Below are 27280 nucleotides of genomic sequence, written 5' to 3' on the forward strand. Positions count from 1 at the left end.
TGTGGAACACTTTGCTGTATACACACTGCTGTATATCAGAGGGGCATTACCACGTTGGCATTTGGGGAAGAGCTATCCTGTTTCTGCATCCATATTTCTGAAGGAACATGTAAGCGGAGGGCAAGCATCAAAGAGATTCCATGTGTGGTGAGAGTTTTGCCGTTACACCCTACTAATATGCTTCCAACTCGGCCTAAGAAGAGGAAAATGTAGAATCACACTTCACCATCCATCCATGCCTTGGTCTTCTTGCTAACTCTATCAGCAGTGATTACTATTCTCTTTTTGTTGATGATGTGACAACCCACTAATTGCTGATCTGAGACTCATTAACTCATTTCACACAAAACAGACAGAACTATCAGTCTCTGCCTTCTTGAATAAATAGCAAAAGTTCAAAAGCTTTTTCCAAGTCCAGGAACAATCCTGACCACTTGTTTTTTAACAGATATTTTGTATAGCCTTACTTTTCAACTATTTACCCTCTGCTGCAGATAACTTCTGAGTTGTCAGGGGTAATGCTGACGGTAAGTAAATCATCTAGGAAGCAGAGATTTACTCCTAAGAGCAAGTGTTCATTCGAGAACTGGGTCAAATCCTCAATTCATGACTACAGAAATCCTTCAGAAAAAAATATGTCCATCCTTCATGTTCAGATCCAAAGCCTGCCTGGACTAATCAAGTAGGAGATGCAATGACATTGCCACGTATGCTGTTCTGCCAGCCAGGATAAGATCCCTCACTGTAGCCTTCGCTGGGCAGTGCATCCTTCTCCTGTGCTGTCAGATTAGATTATCCCTTCCTGACTAGCTCTTGCAACTGGTCACTGCATGCACACTACAAAGTGAGGAGCTAGATACCTCACTATACAGTATCTCCTTGAGCAAGGTGAAATTTCTCCCTGTACTTAAAGCAAAAGGAGGGCTGAGCTGCCTGGGTTTGCAGATCCAGCCTAAAATACCAGATAATTTGGGGGAAGGATGAGGCAGGTTGATTACTTTTCAAAGAAGAACTGTCAGTTCATATTAAGCAAATTTTTCAAGGGCTGAAAATCGATTACGTATTAATGAAACACTCAGCACAGGGCAATGACAAACCCAGACTATGTTTTTTTAAGATCACTAAAGAGACATTCCTACAGCCTCTTTGCTCCCTACATAAGCTCAGCAGAAAACAATCAGACTGCAAGGCTGAGTAATCACAGAACACTCCTGCTAAGTTTACTTTAGCTTCCTGAGCAGAGACATTATCATTCCTTCTTCCCCTAGAGCACGGCACAAAGGTTAACAGGTAACCTGAAAAAACAGAAGAATGAGGCTGCTCGTAGGATTCTGAGGGGAAAAGGGAGAGTCTGTTATAAGAGCTAGGCTTGACATTTCTGTAAAACCATTTAATAATTTCCTGCTAGCTTTTTATCCTTGTTTTGAATATTAGCAGTCTCCATAGTAAACCACTGCTTGACACAACGAGCGGGGAAGCACGGCATGGTAACAAAGCCAAAGGAAGCAAAATGACTTCTAGCCTGCCCTGCAGCAGACATCCATTTACACACACTAGGGATGCCAATTTAAGAGCTATTTACCAACACGTTTTTTAATCTGCTTTCTGAGAAACACTAAACTAACTGTTTATTTTATATTACATAGATGGTTTAACGCATGTGTAAGAGCCAACAAGTACCTTAAAGCCTTTGCTGACAAAAAAAGTAAAATGTGTCCAATTGTTGACTGCAGTGGGGAGGGATCTCTTTGTTTTGCTTTGACAACTTGCTGAACAAAAAAGAAACTGTTTACAGGTTAGTGGGTGCAAGCCCACACATCAAGTGTAAGGAGAACTGCCTCGCTGTCCACATCCAGATGCTTTGCTTAGGCTGTGAAAGTTATCTGTTGCTGAAAGTGGGGATTGATCCTAAGTGGTAAGTCCAGCCAGCCCGGTTCTAAGCACAGGCATGCTGTGAATGCAGACAAAGAAGTGCATGCAATGTCAGTTAAGAAACCACAGTCAAATCTAGTGTTTCCTTGCATGGGTCCAGCCACAGACATACACAGCAGCACAGGGTACACGCCAATGCTCAGACAAGGCTTTTCCCTGAGCCACACAGTGAAGAAATGGAACTCTGGATTCAGCATAGCCTACACCTCCAGCAGCATGTGTGACAACCACACTTAAATAATTGCTTTTATAAATCTCAGAATTGTTAGCCACTTCCTCTTGCCACCCAGGGCAACGCACAGAACTGGCACAGGGCTAATACAGTCCTGTGCCCTGCCCTACCAACAGCTTTTTGCAGGTACTTGTACGTGTCTCACAGGTCAGTGTTTCTGAAGAACATTATACTCCTGAGTGTTTTGCTTGCCATAGTCAAGACCTAATTTTCAGAGGAGCTGAGAATCTAAACCTTCCATTGACTTCAGTTAGATTTGGAGATGCTGGCTTAAGCTTTCCCTAACTCTGCCTCTGCCCAAGATACTGCTGGGCTCGGTTACTTGCAATGCATTTCAGATCTGAAAGGGAAGATGTTACTAAAGTACAGAGCATATCTGAGTTTTATTTTTTACAAAGCTGCATTATGCATACAAAGAGCTAGGGATACCCAGTTATTTTCATAGACTTTGAACACTGAAGCACATTCCTTATTAATGAACACACAGACCAGGAATGGCCTAAAGACAGTTCTCATTAAGGACCACATCAAGTCATTCACCTTGAAGGACAATGCCTTTATGCCTGATGGCACACCAGCTTTTGACATATAAAAGACATCTGGTGGCTGGAGACTGAACTGGAGATGAAGTCACCAGGATGAAGAGATAAAGAGCGAAACAAAGCAAGAAGCTGACATCAGAGAAGGCAGAGACAAGAAGGGCACAGAAGAAGAGCAGACAACCACCACCTGGAGGAAAAATAAAAAAAAAAGAATTACTCAAGACCACGTGAAGAACACATAGCCTTGAAAGTGAAGGAGGGCCTGTACATGACGTGGTAAAAGCGAAGAACTTGATAACAGTGAAGTAACTATCTTGGCTGTGAGAACCACCTTAGGAAGAAAAATTTCAAAGAGAGCGGTCAACAACGAAAAACCTAGGAGGCAGAGCAGAACAAAGGAACCATGCAGGAAGCAGAACAGAGGAATGAAGAACACAGGGACAAGTGAGACCAATAAAGTGACAGAGAAGAATCTGCAATGAAAGGGACAAGAAAAATAGTCCATGGAAATAGTGCTCAGTAGAAAAAACAGGCTCACAGACTAGTAGCAGGCTTGTTTCCTGCCTCATTATGATCACTGACAGAGAGGAAAAACATGTATGAGAAAGGACCTAACTTGTTTATTTTCAAAAGAGATTTTCTTGGCAAGAATTAGAATCTAGACTTTGACTCACCAGTCTATTTTATACGGGCCATCAGGCCTCAGCAAATAACAAATGTCAGGCTCTGATTGGGAAGTGAGGCAGGCACAGGCACAGCCATTCAGCATTGTGGCTCTCACAGCACCTGTGGTGTGGGCTGCATTTTGAGTCAGTGACAATGGGGCAAAAGCCCCTGGACTCCGGAACCAGCTACCGGAAATACATACAATTCCTCCACTGCAAAAATATTTTAGCAGACAAAAGTACATGAAAGAGCAATCAGATATAACAAGCACAAGGCAAATACAATCAGATTTGACAAGTACAAGGAAAGGCAATATAGGATGAGTTGCAATAACTTTAAAGATAATAATTTTATTTAAAGTTATGTGAAAAGTCAAAAATCCAAAGAGTTTAAACAGTTTATGATTTTTCAAGAACTTTAAGAAAAAATGAATGTCTTTACAGAACTTTAATTAAGTTTTTCAAGTAACATGTAAATCAAAGCCTATTCATTTCAGGCTATTTAAGATAATGGTTACCGAAAATGATTGAATGTATTTATGTGGAAATTGTAAAATTAAAAAAAAAATTAAATTCACAGCAAGCATTTCAACCTGAGTTTAGTGCATATCATTATTACCATTAATGGGTTATACAATTTCAGCATAAACATCTCCATTATCGAGGACTGAATGTGGTCTTTGGTTTTGAATTTGTGGCAATAAAGCCCTTTGTAACTTGAAAATTGCTAGTTCTTCATAGTTGAAGCTTTAGGAATGTTACAGAGATCCTCTCTCTTTTCTTTCACTACTCTAAAGCCAAGAAGTCCTCTTACCACGTGTGCAGAAACAACCAAGTGGCATCCATCAGACATCAGGCCCACAGACCACTTGAGTACTTCTGGGTTTCGGGTTCCAGCACTCAAGTTATAGGAGCAGGGAGATCTGATCTGGCTCTGCAGAGCTCAACACACAGTCAGCTCACATCTAGCAGGGTTTAATAGCACAGGCTCCAGAAGCTGTATAGGTCTGCACAGAGTCTACACAACCATGGTACGGGAAAGCCACAATCCAGATGAGTCGCTCTCAGATAATTAGAAGTTACTTGATCATAAACCAATCCAGAGAGGGAAAGATCAGCAAGGGTTTCTGTTCCCTTGTTGCATGCATCCTGACAGAGCTCCACTACCAGTGTCCGTGGATGGGGTTTTGGGTTCTCTCACAGACCGGCAGTGATTGTCCAGGGATCTTGACTACCATCTCACTGCTTTGAACCTTCCTATCTGTCCCCCTTTGTTTCCTTTCAGCTTTTCTTGGTCATTTATAGTTTTCTGGCATACCTTCTGGATTAAGGAAGCAGGTCTCTCGTTCTGGGTCACCTCTGGCCCACCTATGCTCACCCTCCAAAAGATCAAATAAGCTGGAATTAACCAAAACCTGTTATGAAAACTCTTATCCGCCATTTCACCTTCTGCTTTAAATCAAACATTTTGATACTCCAGTAGTACCCAAGGTGCAGGACTGAACCTGACTTGGCCCTTCTTCCTGCAAGGTGATCCATGCTGACAGGCTACTGTCCCCTTGCAGAGCCCTAACGCAGCCGGTGAAGCTTCACAGAGCTACATCCACCCACCCATTCACTGATCCCAGGGAAGGGCCTTACAGGTTAGCAGCCTCATTTTGTTGTCGGAACTGGGAGAAGACCAAACAGTAAAACAAAAGCATACTGATATAAGGTGCAGCTAAGTGTAATTGAAAGAAATTTTTAAAAATGAATTTAAAACAGGTATTTGAACTTTCCAATTCAATGTTCCTGAAAGGCGCCCATACTGGGGACATCTCAAGCACATTAAAAAGCTGCCCAGGAAGGAAAGTGTTGTAACACAGTGCTGTAACACTGCTGAGATGGTATGACATAGCGACATTTGAGGAGCGCTGCAGGCTCACAAGGAGGAGCAGTGCAGTGCCACAGCGTGTGGTGGTGCTGCTTCGGGACCCGGCAGTTTGACAGAAGAGGGTGGCGAGGGTGCCAGGGTGACGAAACACCTTCGTGCGGGGACGGACGGACGGACACGATGTGATGTAATCACTCACCCAGCAGTGTCAAGGTGGGGATCCCACCCAGCGCTGCGGGATTACAGCTCAGAGGGGCACCCTGGAGGGTAAAAAGCGCCTGCCACAGAGTGACATGATCCCTGGGCCAGGCATGATGACGTAACACGCAGTGCCTGGAACCGGTGATGTCATCATAAGCCTGGCGTCGTGCCAGTGACATCGCGGCAGCCACGCGGAGCAGGAGCTGAGGGTGGCACAGCCGGAGCGGGGCCGCTGAGCAACGCTGCTTCGTGTGAGCCGCGACTCCCCCTCAGCACGCGGCACTGCAGTGACGCCATGTTGGGGGCTACGTCACGGCGCCGGCGGTGACGTCACCGCGGGGCTGTCAGGCAGGAGCGCGGCGCCGCCCTGCTGCGACGCCGGCGCGGGGCAGGCCCTTACCTGCTGGTGCCTGTCCGCCGCCTTCGTCGGCATGCTGCCTGCCCTGCCGCTGCCCGCCACCGACCGGCCCCTGCCAGACCCCCGCGTCTCCTCCGCCCCTCACCGGTGACCGGAAGTTGACAGTGGCAACCATGGCAACGCGCCGGAAGCCGCGCGCGGCCAGTCCAGCCTGAGGAGGGGCTCGACGCTTGGGCGCTACCCACCCTTCCCCCCTGCCACCAACGGTCTCCCCTCTCCCCCCACGGAGAGGGAATGGTACATCCCACGCGGCGGCAGCGGGGGGGTGGGGGAACCCCAGCGGGGAAATGCGCATGCGGGCTCCGGCGCCGCGGCCCGAATCATTCCAGAAGCCCCGCCCCGTTCGTGAATATGTAAGAAGGGGGCGGGGCGCCGGCGGCCGGACCCGGAAGCGGCGCGGCTGAGTCACCTCGACGGCGAGCGGCGGCGGCGGCAGCAGCGCAGCGGCGGCGATGAGGCAGCAGCAGCGGCGGCGGCGGGCGGCGTCCTTCGGCGGCTGAGCAGCTCCCGCGCCCGCCCGTGCCCCCCGCCGCGCTCCCGCCCCCGCCCCGCCGGCACCATGATGGAGGAGATAGACCGGTTCCAGGTGCCCGCCGTGCGCGCCGAGATGCAGCCGCTGGTGAGGGGCGGGCGGGGCCGCGCCGCCGGGAGCCGTCTCGCGGGGGCGGGGGCGGGGGAGGGGGAGGTTAACGGTCCCCCGGGGGCGCCGCTCGCGCTGCGGCGGGCGGGGTCGCGCGCCGCGGCCGTTATGTAACGGCTGTGCGGGCGGCGCGGGCGCTGCCGCCGGCGGGGCTGGGCTGGGCTGGGCTGGGCTGGGGGCCGCTGCCGCCGCTGCTGTGTCATGTCGGGGCGAGGGGCCGCCGTGGGGAGGCTCGTTCGGCCGCGGCGCCTTCGGGGCGCTGCGGGAGCCGGGAGCTCGGCCGGGCGGCCGAGGCAGGGGGCTGGGTGGGGGCCCCCCACCCCCGTGTGATCTCTGCAGCAATCGCCCTCCGGGTAAGGCTCGTAAGTAGTCGACGGATGAAGAATCGAGGTGTTTTGCAAAGAAACGTTTCCGCCAAACTACCGTTTTGCTCACATACCATTGGATTATTTTTTTTTAAGTCGTTCATTTTTAAATCTGTAGCTTTATTTTTTTTTTTCCTCCCGTGCCAAGCGATAAAGGATGTTTTTCACTTCATAGATACAGTTATGCTCAATTAATGAGCTCTGAAGAGGTTGGCATAATGGTTACGCTACTACATGGGACCCTGGGGAACCCTTCCAGAGAAGGAAGTATACAGGCTCCCAGGATTTTGTGGTTGCTTAAATGGGCAAGTAGAGTGGTCCTGGGCTTTGGTAGCTTCTACAATGACACTTAGGAAGGAAGGCCAGTTGGCTGGCTGCCATGGGAGGTACTTGCCCATTGCCAAGTAGTCCAAGACTTCTTTCTTGCAAGCGTATAGCTGCTGTGCTCTGGTAATGAAAGCTTGCTTGCTTGTATTGTGCCCTGGCTGGTAACGAAAGCTTGCTTGCTTGTATTGTGCCCTGGCTGCATGCTGTAGAACACTTGAATTTATTTGTCCATTTTTTGTTTCTGGTTTGGAAACGATTGCCTCATGTGCTACTCTCCCCTCTTTCCTGCCTGCCTCACTCTCTGTTTGAAGGTACTTTGCTATGGGTAAGCGGGGGCCTGTTGAAACACAGAAATGCAGTTCACCTTGGTGAACTGGAATGGAAGCTGGATAACAGGCTGACTCACACAAGATGTTGATTCCCTTTGGCACCTAGAGTAAGCAAATTTCATCTCAGCATCTGATTGTGTGAGATAGTGATAGGAAACATGTGGAGGGATGGAAAGAACTTTAATGAAATACTTCTAGAGATCCTCTTGACGGCAGTTGAGAGTAGGGTATCGGCAGGTTCATATTAGTACTCAAAATATCCACTACTGAGATTCCTTGTACGTCAAACTGTTATCTAGAATTGATGTACCTCTCTATTCCTTGGTTTCTTGTTGCTAGTGTTGGTGAAAAGTTGAGAACAAAATAATTACCTTGTGAACAGAGATTTTCCTGTGAAGTTGTATAAATTCTAATCACTCCACAGTGACAAGAAAAACACTTCTATTAGGGTGGGAGAGTTGACAAATTCTGCAGATCTTGGGGGACATGTGCACACACACACACACACACACACACACACACGCACACACGTTTGGTTCTTTAGTTTCTAACCTTTAAACCTTAATGTTTGTGGGAGGGGAAGAAAGTCCGCACAAACTGGTATTGGGTTGTTGCATGCCTTATTTCTTTCTTACATGGTTTTGCCAAGCAGAGGCAGTGGATGTGACAAGGTCAGCCCTCTATTCATACTGTAGGGGGTGGTGGGCATAGTAATGAGATTAGCACATTTGGAAAAGCTGTTGGTAGACAAAAAAAAAAAAACACCTCTTATGTATTTGCTAGAAGAGTTAGAATTTTTGATTTCCAACAAAAACTGTTATAATAGTAAAGCAGTGGAAGTAGCATGTTATATGCATGCTACTGCAATATGGAGTGAACAGGGCCTGCAGAGATTGTCTCACGCAGCCCTGCTATCTGAGTGGGATGATGTATCATATAACAGTGGTAGCAAGTTTAAGAAGTAGCCTGTTTCCTTTCCCTTTTCAGCAGCTCAAGAACTAAGACATTTTCACAGGGGGATTTCACATTGTCATTAAAAAAAATACTCTGAACACCACTTCAAAGATAATTTTTTTTTTCCCCTCTGCTTCAGGGCTTAAGTTCTTGTTTGTTAAATAATGGCCATCATAGTGAGACCTTGTGTATGTGAGGGACTGTTGCAGTGAGCAGATGTGTGAGATTCTTCCATATGCTTTGAAATGCTGGCGCTGGTCTCAGATGTGGGACAGAACAAGTCTGGTACAGTGCTTCCAGTGCCTTGAAGTTGTGTGGCTTGGTATGCTTTGGAGCTCCTGGTCTGTACCTTGCAAATAGGTTAAGAGCAAGTAAGGACTGGATGCTTGCAGGAATTTGTGCAGCTCAGCAGCTGGCTTGGGGGTTTAACCTAATATTTGCTTGGGTAACACAATTCTGCCCAATACTGCTGCTTTGTTCTGTTAGTTATCTTTTTTTTCTTTTTCTCCTCCCCTTCTTCCCTGTCTCCTGTATTTTAAAGTATAGAATAACCTTACCTCTCAGGACTTGTTTCGTCTTCCTAGTGTAAAAGCTTTTTGTTCCACCTGGCCTCAGAGATGGATTACCCAATGCTGAAGGCCAAAGGAGCCAGCTATAATTGTCCCCATTCAAAGGCCTGAGGTAGAGGCTTGTTTCCCGAGTATGAACTGCTGCTGGAGCTTTTAAAAAAGAAATGTTTTGAAAGACAATCCCCTGCTGAAAGCAAATAGAGAATGAAAAATTCCTTGCTTGGTCTGAAGTGCATACCCTGTATGAAATGTGTTTTTGTCCTGTTTAGGCTGGATGGTGTGCTAGGAGAGCATTGTCCACTCACTCTGGCCAGTCCCTGGCAGCAGCACAAGGGTCCTGAAGTATGGCTTATCTCCAAGCTCTTCTTGAAATCCATAAAAATGCTGCCGCATTCTTGACCAGCGTGGATGGTCAAGCACCAGAAGTGCTAGGACACTTCTGAATGTCCTGTTCATCTGCGAGGATAAAGTGTCATCTTGACTTTTTGAAGTCTTCATGCTGAACTCCAGGATAACTGCCAGGGATATGCCTAGAAACTGCTTGACGGTGTGGCCTGCCGATCTGGTATTGTTCAAATTTGACGTGGGTACAGCTGTTAGGTGCTTAAGGAAGGCCATTCTTAGAAAGTAGTCTGAAGCCTTTGCAGTCCCCTTGGCCTCCAAACAACTGATGCTGGCACTATTGATCACCTGTCTGTCAGGGGTGATGGTATACTAACATCCAGTGACTGCTAAGAATATATCCTGACAATAACCAGTGTTGTATTTACTGAGCAGGAACAGAGAACCTGAGGCATCTATAGCTTTTTGCAAAAGTAACTCCTTTAAAGCTCAGATGTTGAGCCTCGAGGGTGGCAGGGAGCCTTCTCTCTTTGCTGGTGCCGTTCTTTGTTTGTAGGTGCACGGTCAAAACTTGCCTAGCTAAGGACTGTGGTGGCATCTTGTAGCAAGGCTGAGGGCAGCACCTAACTGATATAAACTGGAGTCACGTGGAGCACTGCGTGCTCTGAGAAAGCTTACCAGGATCTCTAGTTGCTACAAGTTGCACTCTACTAATGACAAAGCTAGTTATGGGTTGCGTGGCAGAACTGAGGAACGCTTGGTCTGCAGGCTATATGTTGGCCAGCTCTTTCATACAGCATTCCCTATGCTTTAGACACAACGATGTAAAGTTAAGAGAGCAGGCAGTCATTTCTTCCTCCCTCCAGCCTTTTTGGATAAGCATCGCTGGACTCTGCCTGACCTCCTCTACAAACATGCATTATAAGAGAACTGCCAAATACTAATGCAAACCCAAGGAAAGACTTGGTGCAGGACTGAATGGGAAGGAGTTGCTGTAGAGATGTCTGGAGTGGCACACAAACCCTAACTAAACATGAGCAGGTTGCAGGGTGGGGCCCAGTGTTCCACAGCTCTGCAAGGCATATTACTCTACACATTTTGATGTTCTGGCGTAGTTCTGTGCATATTCATTGTGGAAGAAAGAATGACTGATAACCTGCACTTGGTCCCATTCACATGGACACATTTCACAAGAACGGGACATTCGTCTGGTCCCTGTTTCCTATCTTGAATATTGGAGGTTCTTGGCTTTCCTCTCAGAAATGGCTGTCTTTTCAAATTCACATAAATCAATTTTACCTGGAGTCTTGTTTGTTCCTAACTCTTACTGTGATATCTTCTCTATCTCTGTAATGCAAGGTCAGCTGAGGAAACTGTTCCCCTTTGTTTCTCTCTGATCTCCGATTCATCTGGTCATGATCTTTCTCTACTCACAGAAAGGCCTTGCCCCGTTGGCTCCTGGGAAGTGGGTTAGTTTCAGATAAAGCCATTTCCCTGCATTGCTAGGATACATGGTAGGATGAGGCATGAGAGCAAGCACTTCTGGGACGGTTATACTTTGTAGGTAACTAACTATCCCTGTTGATGTTTTTGGTATTTGATGTACCTTTACAAATAGACAAGTCTTCCTAGTCTATTGTTGTTGTGTTGGTTTGTTTTCCCTTAAGTTTTGTTAGTCAGGAGGTTTGACTAATATGTACTTCTTGTTGCAGGGGTAGATATTAGAGGGAGGGAGAGATAGAGGGATGTTTGCACAGTGAGGATGCTGCAGAGAAAGATGATTTAAAATATTCTGTGAAATAGCAATGAGAGGGGCCTGTAATAAGATATAGATCCTCTTGAGCACTGGAGCCTCACTACTTGTTCTCCCCATGACTTATAAGCCTACATCTGTGTTGTTTGACAGCTGAACTCTTGCAAAATCCTTGAGTATTTTGGTTTAAAACAAAACATACTTGCATTATGTGCAATATAGATTCTGCTAGTACTTGAAACCCTCTTGAATCTCTGTCTCTAGCACACACCAAGCACCGATTGGTATATGATAGCAAGCTGTCAGGTGAAAGTGTTGGATCACACATCGCTCCTATTAGTTGACCTAGGCAGTTTGTTCTTAACACAGAAATGCAAGTAGAGTAAAATTGCAGTTGCATGCTGGCACTAGTACTACCTTTCATAAGAAAAGCACCTTTCGAAGTGCAGCAGCTTCAGAGAAGCTTCTTCACAAATTGCTGGGACCTTGGCTTGCCTTCTGAAACTGGGAACGGGAACATAATTTTTTAGTTTCCCACTTCTTCATCCACGTGAAAAATGGGAGTCCTTTTCAGAGAAATTGGGCTAATGATTTCTCTATCTAGTTCTGAAGCGCCGTTGCCAAATTGGTTCCTAGGAAACGTCTGCAAGGCTGTGGTACCTCAGGCTGGTAGTTCTCGTTGTGATGACTAAGGCAGACCTAAGGATTTTGTTTAGCCACATCCTACAATGAAGCTGTTTGCTTTTCTAGCTGAGATGCCAAATTTACACTGATCCTGGAGGTGTAAAATTTCCAGGAGCCTTGAAGATAGAGAAGATGCATTTCTATACAGATTTTTTTGAAAATTAGAAACTAAAAGCTGAAAACAAAAAACCTACATTGAAATATCTATCAGATATGCCTTCAAAAATGAATTATAATTTCAGCAGTCAGTATAAAGTGCTCCATGCACTTTAAATCTATGTTCTTTATTTTTAGAAGATATTGGCTATATCTCATACCAGAGAAATGCTGTGTGTTCAGATGGTTGTTTTGTCCGATGCTTCTCTAAAATAGGGGAAAGCCTGAAAATAGAAAAGCAAGAGTAACTCATAAGCAAAGAGAAGGGCTATACCTGTAGGGCGTAGAAATAGTATGCTAATATAACATTAGGTCTCTAGTGCAGATAAACAATAAACTCATCTTTCTAGAAGGAAAAAGCTAAAATGAAAATGCCATCCCTATGTTTATTCATTGTAATGCAGCCCTAGGCTTACATGGCTATGTTGTACAAGCGCCTACAGTATATCGGAATTGTGGTGGCCCAATGCTATAAGTCCTGGAATAGAAGTATTTCAGATGAAGCTTCTTTTAGTTGTGTTATTTATAGCAATAGTCTAAAAACTACCTCCCTGAATACTCGGTTCTCTCTCCCCTCCTTTCCTGCCACCTTCCTCTTTTTTAGGGCTTTCATTCAGAGGCACCAGAGCTCCCACCTCTTTACCCCCGAGCCTTTGTATTTCTCCGCAAGCCGTGGAAAAACTCGAGCAATTATTTTAGTACAGGCTCTCAAACAGCCACGGGAAGGAATGTGGCTGCTGTTGTTAGAGGATAACCTGTCAGGACATAGGAGCATGATCTGGCTGGCACTGTCTGAGCAAGCACACAATTTCTTCTTTTCTACTTTTTTTGCACAAAGTCTTAATCATACCTGTTCTGTCGGTCACATTTTAAAATCTCAAATAAAGAAAAGTGTTTAAAGGGTCACTGTGAACTTACAAAGAATTAAACCTGCACAATCTCCTCTTTGTCTTTTCCATAACCCCCAGGAGTTCCATATCTGTAGGGTATCTTCTCAGACACCAACTTCTTGTATGAAAATAGCTGTATGCTCTCTCAGCCAATAGGTAGTGGCAGGTCCATAAAGAACCAAAATGCTGAGGCAAGAGGGGAAATAACATGTGCCTTTAATTCTGCAAGCTTTCATTCAAAGAATGGCTTCAGCTTACCCGTAGGGCTGGATGGCATGTGTGACTTATTGAGAATTGTATCTTCAATTTCAGGGCAAGGAAGGTTGAACCCAGTAAAAACAGAGGAGAGGACTGTCTTTATCTGTTGGGTGTGACATTCGGAAGTGAGGGTGGCTGGCTAAAGATAAAAGTGGGAATCGGTCAGGAGGATGATGTGCCTATTTTTTCCCAGACGTTTTAAGACTAGTAGTTGCCTTTCTGCTTTTGCACAGATCAATTATCTATCACTTTCTAACAACAGTTTGTAGAAACGTGTCTACGCTTTCCCTCTACGCTTGCACACGCCGCGTGTCTTCTGTGAAGTCTCGTGCCATTTTGAATGTAAGGTCCCCGTGTGATTATTCTATGTCTGTCATTATAAAATTGACCTCTTAGTGATGAAGCAACTTGCAACTAGTAAATCTGTCAATTCCAGCTCTAACCCTGTTTAGTCGTCTTGACTGTTTTTCATCCTTCTGAGATTTAACATCTAATCTTGTTCAATGGGTCAGTGTCCATTTTTGAGCATGCAATAAATAGCAAGCATTTGCTTCTCTGCTTTGACCTTGAGGGTAGTGAGTTGGAGTAAATGCAACCGTAGGTGGACATTTTCTTCAGTTTTGAATAGCAGATAGTAGGGAGGTTTCTGCTCAGCTTTTGGGCATATTCACCTTCAAGTCACGGGGTATCAGGGTTTCTCACTGCTTTGGGAAGGAATGCTCTCTTAACGTGTAGAGTGTACTGGCTATATCTAAACTGCTTTTACTAAGTGGGTTGCAAAGTCCTCCTGGGGACTGGATAGATCAAGAAAAGGGTTCATATTTTTCGATAGTAGGGGTGATGGTAGCAGGACCTGCAGAGAAGAAAAGTAGCGCTCTAAAGATGGGTTATTGAAATGCGGTTTCTTCATCTTACCATGCAAGATCTTTTTTCCTATACAAAAGGAAGAAAGGAGAGCATTATTTGTTATGTCTTAAAAAGCTATTCCAGCTATACTGGCAAGCTGTCTTGTGAAGATGCAGCTTCAGCCAGCAAACAAGTCATTTTGCTAGAATATTTTAAAAAGCTTCCCTGAATATAATGTGTAATAGCATCTTTATCTGTGGATAAATTGTCTCTCTGGAGTTAGTGGACTGTTAGTGGTTTGTTAGTCAACAAAACTGCAGTATAGATCAGGCTATCAAATAGCTAGCCACCAAGTAACTGGTGTTGAAAGCTCCTGTAACCTAGCGCTGTTTCTGTCTACTAGATTACGTCTCTTAAGCTCGTGTATGCTGTGCTAAAGGAGCTGGGGTTGGCCTTTCTCATCAACTGTTTGGGGATTTTTCCCTACATGCTTCCCAGAAAGCTTACTTACCTCACAATCTGTTTTGAATCTGCTGTCAAACTTGTTTCCTCCTGGGTCCAAGACCATCAAACATGAAACTTTCATCCCTGGATGTGGTACAGTCTCTTCTCATGCTTATCTGTCACTGCTTTTCGCAGTAGCTTTTCAGTGTCCTTCCTGAACTAAAATTCATTAGTATGAGCAACTAACCTTTTAGGCTTTACAGAGTTCATTCTAGTAAATTCTGTATACAGTCTCTTTTCATGAGAACCCAAGCACAGTGTTGGTGTGTTAATGATGATGATTTGTCTTGTGCATTTTACTAATTATGTAGGGGAATGCAGGTTAGTGATTTAACACACATTCAAAGAAGCTGATTACTTAGGTTATGACTTGTTTCAGGTTCTTGTATGCAATCTCAGCGGAAAACAAATCTCAGGACAGCATAAGCCCCTCATGTTAATTACTGTATTTCCCTTCCCTCCCCCACCCCCCGCAACTCCAGTGAATTTTGGAGGGGTTTCATGTTTGATCACCGAGTTTGCTGCACGTGCTGGAAGAGCCTTTGAGCTGGCATGAGATGGCCTACTTTGGCCTCTCCTGATTCTCGCTTCTGAACAGCGCTCTCTTCTTGGTCAGATGCAAGTGTCTTTAAATGTGATATATTTTTGCGTAATTATGAGCTGTTCATTTCATCCCTACACACAGTTGCCTATTGTAACTTGAAAATTTTCATTTTCTTGTGCTCACCTGACTTCTGTGATGGTATTCTCAGGCTTAAGGTACTGCTGCTTCTGTTTTTCCCTTAAAGTGAGAAAGTAGTGCAGTCCTCAGAAGAGCACATTGGCAGTGCATTGCAGTATTTAAAAGGATTTGCTGGCTAGAGCCGTACTTCCAAAACCTAAGAGGTTTATGCTTGTCCAGACTCCCTTGTTGGTATTGCTTAAATCTTGTCCCCAAATAGTAATCTATGTTGATTTGACTCTTTGGCTGATGTGCCAGTCTGACTGCAGACTTTGATGGGATGGGAAAGCAGATGGGACTGCTCATTTTTTTTGAGCCAAGGTAGTCCTAGGAATGAAACTTTTTGGAACATGTTAGAACATGCAGGTCTTATTTCTATTAGAGGCAGGAGTGAAAGTAGATTCAAATCTATTCTTGCTCAGCTTCCCAGTCCTGTAGAATTGCTAGCTTAGTTCCCTGATGCTTCCTGTGAAATGATTATTGCTGTCTTGTTCTACAGTGATGTCACATGTTATTTAAGGTCGCAGTATCAAAAAGTTACTGAAAGAGATATGAGCGTCCAATAATTCCAGTTTCATTCTTGAAACGTTCTTGAGAGACTGCCAAACAAAAGGCACAGAGCCATAGTGGTGGCGATCATATTGTTCAGATGATGTTTGAATTTTACATGAGTAGAGCAGTCCGTAAGTCAAGTCCTCCTGTTCATAGTGTTGGTTAGAAACATCTAAATGTTGCCAGTGGTCTGCTTGCATACATAGCTTTTCATCTGCAGTGGTTAATGCAAGTAAAAGTCTGTAGTACTTTACTACTCTTGGGGCTTATCTTTGTTGGTATTCCCTTAATTGAATAACTTAACTTGGTTAACTTTTGATCTGAAACTTGTTTTGTGGTCAGTTGTGGCAAGTAGCTTGAGGGGGGTTAAGGCCAAATTTCAAAGTGGTTTCTTAAGTGTGCAGTACTTGAACGTTCAGTACCTCAACAGATTCCCCTTCTGAGGGACAGGAAAGGGAGGAAGAGCTGTTTGCGTTGCATAGGGTGCATGTTTTTAATTGAAATTAAAAACCAAATAGCAGTGTTCCTGACCAGAGATTGCGTTGTAAAGCTTTTGTCTGGCAGGATCTTGTGACTGACACTTCTGAAAACAACACGCTCTTTTGTGTGAAAGCATGATTTTCTTCTCATCCACACACATGTGATGCAAATGGGTAATGTATTCAGTCTCTGACAGCTGGAGCTGGCCCCCCCCCCCCCCCCCCCCGGTTGAACACCGCATAGACATAGGGCTTTTGCAGGCCCGGCTCTGTCAGCTGGGGTGTGGAAAGGGATCTCTGCAGCTGATCACACTGATGGAACAAACAAAAAGGACTTGTGGTATTGGTCATGGGACTTCGTTCCAGGGGCAAAGTAGATTGAGTACAAGTATAGCCTGAGTGATCAAAATGCCGTAGTGTATTTTTAGTTGTAGCATTGAGCTGTAATGATTTCAAATATGAATGCTTTTTGAAAGCAGAAGGAAATGCATAGTACCTAAACCTTGGTTCTTATAATGGCTGGCCTTGGAATGCACATTGAGGGAAGAGACAGCTAAGCATAATATCCTCTGAGACAAGCTATGGGGCTGATGGCAGGCATACTCTGATTTGGAAAGAGTTTTGAGATCTTGTGATTTAAGTGTGGAACAATACTGGAAAGGAAGAGACTTTCAGTTGGTCATGTAGCTGGTGAAAGTGTCATAGGTGTTTTGCAGGATCTGTGTGATACGGAAGAAGCAGGTAAAACAATCTTGCGCTTTTTTTTTCTTCCCTTTTTTCATATAAGAGTTCTTAATCTCCAAACAATCCTGCAGCAAGATTATGGTGCAGTTCAGGGACAGACTTGCCCACCCCTCTTTCCCTTCCCTTCTTTGGGGTCTCTAGGTCTATCTAGATCTCTGTAATCTTTCCCATGTATAAGGGAAAAATATATTCTGAATAACAATCCAGAGAATAGTTATAGGAACAGTATGTTCCTAGGCTTTAAAGATGGAGGTCACCTAGCCCACTGGAGCATGTAAAAGCTGCCCTTCACATTGGGTTGTTGGCAGTTGATAAGCCTAGGAGAAACTAGTATCTAGCATGATTCAATTTCTGTAAAGCTGTGTATGTCAGAAGTTGGATTTTGGTTCCAGTTTTGATCACTGCAGTAGGATTAAGGGAAAGGAATATGGTAAAAGAATTGCAGGAAGTCCAGCACTTCAGGAAAGCATGGTATGACACATCTGTACTGCAGTTTAACTGATAAGAATTGCCACTTTGGGATGTAAACGCAAAGCCCTACTCTATAGTCTAGAATTCCACAAAGCACTAGCGATTCCTCTGCTGCTCTGATGAAGTAGAAAGTCATATTACTACTTGTCTTCATCTCTTCCAGCAGGATCAAACCCTTCAGTGGATATACTTTAGATAGCATACCACTTAAACGCTTTCCTGAAAAGAATTTCATGTAACTCTTGCAGAAATCAGGGCAAAATGATTGTGAAAATAACTAATATGATCTATGCTGTGCATGTAAGAATTATTGTAAAGAGATTATCTGGATATCGGAAAATGCTTCATTTGGATTATGTAGCTACATATAATTCACTAATTTAAGCTCCATGCCTTCTGCAGATAAGCTTCCTCTGCTGCAGTGGGAAATGTCTTTTATTAACACTTCAGTTTCTGTATTTGCAGCATTAAATTCTTGAAGATTAATCTCTGAATTCAGAGAAGTACTTTTTCTTACTTTAGGTGAAGATCAAATCAGCAAAAAAAAATCTGTCCCACCAGATTCAGTGCTAGTGCACACATGAAATCTGCAGGTGGCTGTGTTGACTTTGAGGCGTGAAGGTTTGCAGTGCTTGTTGCTTTGTTAGTAGCTGTAGACCATGTTTAGTTTGACAAATGGAGAATATACGAATTAGATGAGTACTTAACCTCTTTTCAGTGACTAAAAATCTAATTGTTCATCCTTCTCGGTATGAAGTGGAAGAAGTATATGCATGCGTTGCCAAGGTACAAGCTCTCTTTTCAACTCTGCTCGAGAAGGCAGTAGTCCAGGGTATAGAATGCAACAGAGCCTAAGTTTTCCCTTTCTTGGCCACATGATTAACCACTGAGACAATATTTAATACTGTATGCCTGTATAGTGCTGCTGATTTGAGGACCTGGTGGCTAATATCCTAGTAAAAGCCTGGTTAGAGAGACATGAAGCGCTTATACTGACATAGGAGGTGTGTACTTGATGCTGTTTGACTTTTCTCATCTGTTTTTATGGTCAAATTGTGGTTGGTTAATTTTGTTTTCTGACTTATCTTTTGTGGAAGAACAGTTAGTTATAAGGTTTTGTTTTGCGTATGGGGTGTGTGTGTGTATTTTTGTGCATAGGAACTCCTAACATGTTTCTCTATCTGCTTCTTATTTCCAGGCTGGTTGGTTTCAGGTTTTGGGACTTTTCAAATGACCACTGAAGTCTGGCTTGCTTTTTTTAATGAATAACCAGGGAGAAAGCTAGATGCTTTTACTGCAGGTATTCCCCATTAGTATGGAGGTTGATAGAAGAAGTTGCAGAAGAATCCGCTGGGAGACTTTGCATAAATTCAAAACTCATTAACATCACAGGGAATTACTAGCAGTCGGTTGCAGTGGTGATAAGGTTTTCATGCTGGCCTAGAGAGAAGCTAAGAGGCATGGTTGAGGCAGGCCTATCAAATACCACTCCAAGCTTGACCTTCAGAAGTGTATTAGACCCTTGGTGGGATTTTATCTCCAAGCTGTCAGGAACCTGTTCCCTTGGTTTAGCAGGCTTGAGGGCTGCTTGTAATAATCTGAAACTGTACTTCAGGCTGTGATCTTAATTGATGAACAAGGCAAATCCTGTAACTTTTCATGGCTGAAACCAGTTCATCCTTTTTATTATGCAAAGGCAGAAGTGCTTTTCCTTGGTCATTACTAGGATATGGGATTTTTAATTCAATTGACTGCTGATGATGTTGTTAACTTCAGCCTAAGTGGTAAATCATACCAAATTCAATGGGTGTTACTTCCAGATAAGTATTTTGGTAACTGCAGTAGTCTTCATCCTGCCTTTCCTTGTGGAATAACTACCAAGATGTGCCTAAATAGTAGGTTTTTAGTCAGACATCTGCCTGCCATTCAAAATAGGGCTGCTTCCTGGGCAGGTTGTAGTGTTATACGTTCTGTACTGCGGTGATACTGAATGTTATTAGGGTTCTGCCACAGCCGCCAGAATCCTCCCAAGCTCAAACTTCGAAACAGTTCTGCACATATGGAAATATCATCCTTTACTCAAACCATCCGCTGATAGCGGTGTTGCTTGCCGTTTGGTATTGATGGGTCAGCTTTATCAAAAGCGGGCTGTTTTCCGTCTTTCCGTGAGTTTCCAGATAACTTTTGCTGCATTTGTCAGCCCAGCCTTCAGCCAGTACCTCAGCTGGCTGTCCACAGCTAGAGTCTATTGTAAGCAAACACTTTCTGAACTAGTGTTGCTCTGTGTCGACTGGAGCTAGCGGTCCTCCTGTAGTTTATACAAATAGCACTCTAAATAGGTATTACTCAGTTTTTTAGCAAGGTCCTGCGAATACGTGCTCCAGCCAGGTTCTGCATGTCTCTGTTACAGTTTGAAACAGGGACATTGCACTGCAGTTGCTCCCAAGTGATGGAACGTGTATCTGTACGTGTGTGTTTATATGTATATACACACATATATATGTACATATACATACACTTACACTCTTAAGGGATGGAGGGACAAGAGGGATGTCCTTATTACTTCTGAAGCTATTTAAGGGTCACTCTACTTTAGTCTTGCAGAAACTTTTGTAACTGGCAACATGAAATCTTAGAGGAATTTTTATTGCTGTATTTTACCAGATTATTTAGCAGTTCTGTCTGAATGCGTCCTGCTTCTACCTGACTGGGAGATATTTACGGGTGTCTTGGTAATCCTTCTGCAATAGGAAGGAGAAAAACCAGTGGGATTTATTAATATTTGTTTCGCTACTTGCTGAAGCGTAGTAGTATGCCATTCTGTAAATCTGGCCTTCTTTCACTTTGGCAGAGCACCTTCTAACCGTGTCCAGTGAATGTTTCTGCCTAACTAATGTCTCCTGACTTGGCTTGCTGCTCTGCAGCTCACCCGGGTTTGTACCCGGAAAGAGCAAAAACTTTATTTAGGGCAGTGGGGAGTGCCAAGCAGTGAAGGTGCATTACAAAGCTCTAAATGGAAAGCAAAGATGTCTTTTGGCATGGAAAGGTTGATCCCTGAGACCTCAGCACCCCCTGTGCAATGATGATCTTTAACAGAGAGAAACAGCATAACATCTTATGGAGCTGTTATGCCTGGGTGTGCCTCCATGTCCGAGGATGCCTTTATATTGCCTTACCCTGTTTCAGGCATTGGGAAGTCTTCCGACTTGTCTGAAATGCAGCACGGTCTTTATATGGGCAAAATTTGAGGACTGTGATGGAGGCTGTACATCCCCCAGCATGCAGAAGATCCATACAAGTCTCTCAAATGCCTGTACTTTCCTTTAAATGTATAAAAGGCTACATCCTTGAAGAGATCATACCTTGGAGTCAGTAATTGGGAAGCATTTTGTTTGTTACTGAGATGGGTATCTGTCCTGTCTCGCATCAGTAGCCTGTGCACTGTAAAGAGCTTAAGAAATTGAGTAACCGGGGAGACCATCTGGATGATTGATACCTCAGAAATAGAATAGCTATTAGAAATCTCCCTTAAAAAGAACAAAGGAAGTGCCTGCAAACATCTAAGTGGTCAATTTTTCTGGGATATGGGATGGTATGAGCACAATGAGGGACTAGAGTGGGGAGATGAGGAAATGCTAAAGGTGAAATTGGGAAACTGAAAGGGTATGTAAGGGGAGAGGGGGCTGCAAGGAGAAACTGAATGGAAAGAAAATGCATATACAGTCCTGTTAGAGACTGTTGCAGCAGTTAAGTGGTGAGTATAATTAAGAGGTAAGGCAGAGGGCTTAACCTGCTTGAATCTGTCATATGTCAGGAGACCTGTTCTGTAGATCTTTGTACAAGTGTCATCAAACTCCTAAATCCTGTTCTCAGCTTTTGAAAAGGCTTTAAAAAGTGATACGCTATAAGTGCTGTGCTGACGCAACTTTTTGTTTAGGAAAAATCTATTTCTGCACTAGTTGAATCAATAACTCCAGCTGTCACTTTAGCCACATTTTCTTATCCTTAAGGGTGCGAAATAGTACTGCCATGCATAATTGCCTTTAATATCGGCAATCGGAGATTCCTTTTGAAAAGGGGAAGTGTGTAGCTTTGCAATCTGAGTAGGGAGTGCTGGTTAAATGCAACAACTCTCAATACTTTCTTTTCTTGTTACAATGGTGTAAGGGAGATGGCAGTTTAGGTCTGTTCCCCAAGTGCTCCGTAGGAGGCATGGGTTAAAATCGGACTTTATTTTGAAATAGAGCACTGCAGTTTTTCTCAGGTTGCTATGATAGTGTAAAAGCTGTTATGCAATTAAAATTAATCTGCGTCTGTATTAATTTTTTTGTCTTACCGTGTTAGAGTGCTAGCTTCAGAGATAATTGCATGTCGTTAGTAGGCAGGGTCCATGTGTAAATCAAACATGATGTGGTTGCATGTTGGAAACCGCAATGTCACCAAGGGGCCCTAATCAAGTTTGGTGAGTTCTTTGGTGGAAAGACACTGTAAAGATGCAAGATATGTATATATATTATATACTATAGCAGTCTGTTTCTAGACACTGGCCACTGGAGGGGACTTGCTAACAGTTGTATGGAGTTGTGCTTGTGAATTGTCAAAACTAGCTTGCTTTGCTGTTGCAAGCCATGATGTCTTGGGGTCTTGTCCGACTCTCCTAGCTTTGGTATAATTTATCCCAAAGAACCCTTTTTATTTTTGTCTTTTTTTTGTATAACGGGACAGCACAGGTCTCTCCTATCTGGTGTCGATACAACTCTCCCACTAGCTGTCATGGAAAAAGGAACAAACTTCCATTAATACCTACTCAACTTCTCCATCTCCATGATTCCTGCCTCCCCTCCCACCAGAAAGAAATACGTACAGAAATAAGACATAAAGGAGAAACCTGGACCTTTAGTCCTGTTGCAGTCCTCAGGTGGTAGATTTAAGGGATGAGCAGCATCTTTCCTTGAAAGCTGCGTTATTGCCATATTAGTAGGGAGGACTGGGTGAGATTTGTACAGCTGCCCTTGGAGAAGAAACTCATCCTGCACATCTCTTGGCTGTTGAATCCCAGTAATTTCTCTTTGTAACAAGGATAATACTCCTGTGATTAGTTCTTACTTGTGCACTGAGCACTAATCTGGTTGTTCTCAGATGCTAGCTTTGGTACTGCACTGGGCTTTCATTGGAACTAGATAGGAATGCTAGTACTGAAGTATTAGAGTTGTAAATGTCAATGCAAGTATCTAAAATAAATGAATGCATGATGTGATTTGAGTAAAACTGAAATGGTTTCATAGTAAATTGGCTAGCAGTATTAGCATGCACACTTGTCACTTTAGGGCAAACCAGGTTGTAAATTTACCGTATGCTCAATGACTTCACTGGCATGTGATTAATCTCCATTTACACAGCTATGTAAACTTTTAGGTGCCTTGCATCTGGTGTGGAGTTGCTGCAGGCTTCTGTTCCTTGTTCCACAGAAAGTTGTGTGTGATCACCACCTCAAGCGTGTATGTGCCAGGAGGCATCACAGGACACTGACCGGCTCCTGCATCATGGTGTGCCACGTGCTGCTTTCACTGGAGCATTTGAAAACAAATCCAGGTTCCTACATTAAAAGCTGATAGTAAAGCAACTAGTGTGGGCTCTTTCAGATCTCCAGAGGAGCTGCTATTTGAAATCCATATCTCTTTCTGACAGCTCAGAGTGTGTTTTCTCCAGATCTGGCTGTGCTTGTGGTACCGGGTGAGGAATTTCCTTACTGGGACCCTACCACAGGGCAGCCTTCACTGTCCTGAATGCCCTTTGCCCTTGGGTGCAAGGACCAGGTAGTAACTGAAGGAAAAGTCAGTACTCTTTCAGAAGCTTTTCCCCAGCTCTTAGGACTGCACCAATTGCATCATGTGAAACGTTGTATTTTTTTTTTTTAGGACAAATGGGTCCTCTAGAAAACCAGCAGCAGAAATGTCAGCTTTCAGGACTAGATATTTAGGTTGGAGAAATTGAGTTGTGTTACAAGGTCCAGAAGAGGAGTATGGCCTGTCTTATGATGGCTTTGTTGCAGGTCTGCCATCTGGCTAATTATCAGGGTAGGAAGAATACTGTGTGGCTCCTTTAGTACCTTCAAGTTTCTGAGTTTGGATGAAATGGACCACTTCAGGGCTTACAAGGTAGAACCTTTCCATAAACTGTTGTTCTGCTGTTTGGTAGAGTTAAGCACATGCCTGCTACATCCCAAAAAAACAAAAAAAAAAAAACAAACCCTCAAAAGCTTGTGTTTTGGGCCAGCCAAAAAGCATGTGTATAGGACTTGTGGTGTAGGCTGAGTATCTGTGATCTGTTTCCCTTCACTGGAGTTATATCTGCTCATAACATCAGCTGTAACCCCTTTGCCTGCCTTACGGTCTGCTATGGCAAATTGTCTCACCTATCTAGCCTTGCCTTGGGGAAAGGTGGTTCTCTGATGAGATAGAAAAATGGCACCCAAGCTGCCAGTTGCCATGATCTGCTCCGAGAATTTTTAACAACAAAACAAAACATCTCTTCTGTCTTCCAAATTGTTTGAATTTATTCCACCTGTGAAATTGTCTCCACTAGAGAACCATTGGAAAGAAAGGACTGACGTGGACAGCTAGTGATGGAAAGTTCCAGCTCTATGGTCCCTCCCAACCATTTTAGGATAAAAGCCTCAGAATTGAGCTAAAAGCAGTAACATTTTCTAGTAAGTGGGAGAGACTTTTGCCTTAACTCTCAACAAAGAGGCTTTTGGTCCACTTGGGTTGATGTGCTCACTACTGGCAAAACTGTGATCTTGTTGAAACTACTGCAGAAGCCCTGCTATAGCCCTGCTGGGTGGGATTCTGTCGCTCCTCCTGCCTCTCAGGGGAGCTCTATATGAGAAATTAAGTGGTGACTTCTGTTTTCTGGGGAAGAGATGGCCCATGGTAGATAACCCAAATTTAAAGCCCTTTCTCCAGAGCCAAAGATCACTTTTTATAAGGGTTAAATTTTCTGCAAGCAATGTTAATTAAGAACAAGATAGTTTGGTGGTACTGTATCTTTAAGTATTCTTGTCTAAATAACCAGGTCTAGGTGTTAGAAAAACAGCTCTTGAACCAGATAGTTGTACTAAAATGTCAACTGTATGTCAACAAAAGCCTTTGATTAGATGTGGGCTCAGTTAATATTGATTAAAATTGCAGTGTCAATTAAGCAGAGTTTGGTGATAGTGCCCTTGTGTTGCTATAGGCAACCAAGGTGTTGCAAACTTACTGAATATTAGATTTATGTTTAATGTTTCCACTGTGCTTCTGCTGGAAGCAAGGTTTCTTCCAGTAGATGAAGAATGCTCTGACAGCCCTGCAAGTACAAAGAAGCTACACTAACAAGATCAGGGATTTAGATTTCTGTTCTCAATTGATTGTTTTTTAATGTGTTTCCACTGTGGAACAGGTTTCTATTTAAGTCATATTTTCCTTTGCTTCCTGGGTGGTAAGGGGCAAACACAATAGAACCATGTGATGTTCAGCCTGTATCTTTATTTTAAAAGTTGAATTGTAAGCTTACACTTCAGCAATGCCTTTGAGATACTGGTTGGCCCCCCATCAGAGGTAATAGCTACCGTCTTGAGAAGCCAGTAAGGCAGATGAGGACAAAATAAAACTAAATTAATATATTGTTCATGTCGAGTTTCATTTGGAGCCCAGCAGCTCGTACATCTCACTGAGGTAGTGGGAGTTCTCCAACAAAAACAACCAAAACAAAAATTAATTCTACCCTGGTAATGTAATTTTAAATAAGCAGTGTCTGAAACATTATGGTTCCTGAGTGGGAAGTGCCTGCATTTCATAGATGTGATCTTGCAGCTTTGATTTTTTTTTTTTTGGGGGGGGGGGGGGGCGGGGAGGGATGGGTCGTCTTTATATCCTCTGGTAGTTCTCATTGAAATCAGATGGTAGTCAGCAGCCATCTTAGGCTGGAGACAGCCTTTCTGGATATCAGTGTGATGCCCAAATTCCTTGTTCTCTCTGAACAGCTACTACTCTTCTTGCTCCTGCGGACAGAGTATTACAAGCTGGCTTAGTACAGGACCTGCAATTGGGAAACCATTTCATCTGTATGTAGGCTGGAAGTATATGAACTTGCCTGTTCCAGAAAAGAGAATATTTCTGTTACAATTTCTATCTCTTACTCCTCAGTAATTGGACTAATTGACATGTAACTAGCTCTCTTTTACTGTGAGCAAATTATCATTATTTTCTAATGGGTTTCTTAGGTCTCTTCAATGAAAGGCATCTGCTACTGTCCAGTATGGGATAGGATGCTGTATAGCCCATCCTTGGCTTCACTGCGGTGATGTCTGTCCTAACCAGGAAAATGGATGGGTCTCTGGTACTGCTCTCCCTTCCCAAGAACATCTGAGTGTACATCCATGCTGCAGCTCCAGCAGCAGTGTAGTGAAGATACACAAATTAACTTTAAACCAAGCATCTCCATCTAGGCTTGCCAGCATGGAGCTCAGTGGGTCTGCAGGGTCTGTCCCAGAAGCAGGTAAATTAGCCTGCAGTGTGCGTCACACTTTTCTGATTGCGTGGTGAAATATTTCTCAGGTAACTGGCTTAAAGCAGTGGAGTTGTCTTTCTGCTGCACTGCAGTAACTCTGAAGGTAGTCAGCCTTCCAGAGCAATGAATTTTTTAGCTACACAGAAGAATGTGCCTCCAACCTATGCAAGAGGCACATGCTTAGGTTGTGCCTGGGTTGTATGTCCTTCACTTACTACCACATTCAAGCCACTTCAAACCAGGTTATCTGCTAAGAGAGAGTCGGGAGAGAAGATTTTGAATAGTTTGTAGGCTTATTTGAATGAGTTTTATGGGTCCTAAAGGATGTGTTTTGTAGGTAACGTTGCAGGGGAAGCAGAGTGGAAAGCTAAGCACAGGTGTCCTTGCCTAAGAAACGAGGAAGAAAACTTGGTTTCTCTTGCAGTCATTTTTTTGAACTGAACAGTAACTAAATTTTTAAGCAATCTGAGTTCTGTAGAACATCTTAGTTTTATATCCTACCTGCTTGTGCAGAGCAATGAGTACAGGGGGCAGTCCCTAGAGCTCTTGCGGTGTAACAGAGGGCTGCCTACCCTGTTCTCCACAGTGCTATCTTCCCTTCTATAAAGTTGTCCAGAAGCTGGAAAATCTTCTGATAGAAGGACTTTTGCATCCTGCTGCTACTGGGAAGGTGTTTAAGAACACAGTGAGTTGTATGGATTGGCCTGTGGTGCCCTCTGTTCTTGCTAGAATGAATTTTACAGAGCAGATTTTTTTTTTTTTAAATAGCTCTACTTTTGTGTGTGTGAGAGATCTTGTAGCTTTAAAAACACAAAGAGAGAGAAAAATCCAGGAGTGATAGAAAATGGTGTCCCTTGTACAAAGGGCAATAAATTAGAGGTTAAGTTAAATAATGGGACTTGTTGTATGATTCCCTGTACAGGTAACAATTTTCATGTTGCCAATTCCCTGTGTTTTGGCACTTAATTTTAAGGCAGATGTCCCTTGATGTAGAAGCCGCTGATAAGCGGTCAGGTGTCTCCACTGTTGGATGCTTCCTGCAGTACTTTGGGCGATGAGCCCAGAGGCTTATGGAACAGAAGGCACTACAACTTATGTAGTGGTCACTTGTGCCCCAAATAGTGAATGGATGGAGTAGACAGCCTCGTATTTAAAGATGTTGACATAACTTGGAAGCCTGCACATGCCATACAAACAGTTGGGGGAACACTGGCTACCTCACCACGCTTGGGTCAGCGGCCTGGCTTTCTGAGCAGCTTGTTGCCTGGCGCCGAGAGCAAAGG

At 43.9% G+C, this 27280-nt stretch overlaps 2 protein-coding genes across 4 annotated transcripts in view; one reads left to right on the forward strand and one right to left on the reverse strand.

Moving 5' to 3' along the window:
- The window catches only part of LOC104152015 (dynein axonemal intermediate chain 1), a 150311-nt gene extending 144355 nt beyond the window's left edge, over window positions 1-5956 (reverse strand). The window contains exon 1 of the mRNA XM_068925801.1: window positions 5846-5956. Coding sequence (XP_068781902.1) covers window positions 5846-5878 — 33 coding nt within the window. The 5' untranslated portion in view covers window positions 5879-5956. The remainder of the gene's footprint in view (window positions 1-5845) is intronic.
- Window positions 5957-6246: 290 nt separating this feature from the next.
- Window positions 6247-27280, forward strand: part of LOC138064123 (protein FAM219A) — a 100119-nt gene continuing 79085 nt past the window's right edge. Inside the window, exon 1 of one of the 3 annotated variants that reach the window (XM_068925280.1) lies at window positions 6247-6482. In XM_068925280.1, the coding sequence (XP_068781381.1) occupies window positions 6423-6482 (60 nt within the window). In that variant the 5' untranslated portion in view covers window positions 6247-6422. The remainder of the gene's footprint in view (window positions 6483-27280) is intronic. The other 2 variants (XM_068925281.1, XM_068925282.1) reach the window with 2 other exon arrangements.

The sequence above is a fragment of the Struthio camelus genome, chromosome W, assembly GCF_040807025.1.
Source record: "Struthio camelus isolate bStrCam1 chromosome W, bStrCam1.hap1, whole genome shotgun sequence".
NCBI lineage: Eukaryota > Metazoa > Chordata > Aves > Struthioniformes > Struthionidae > Struthio > Struthio camelus.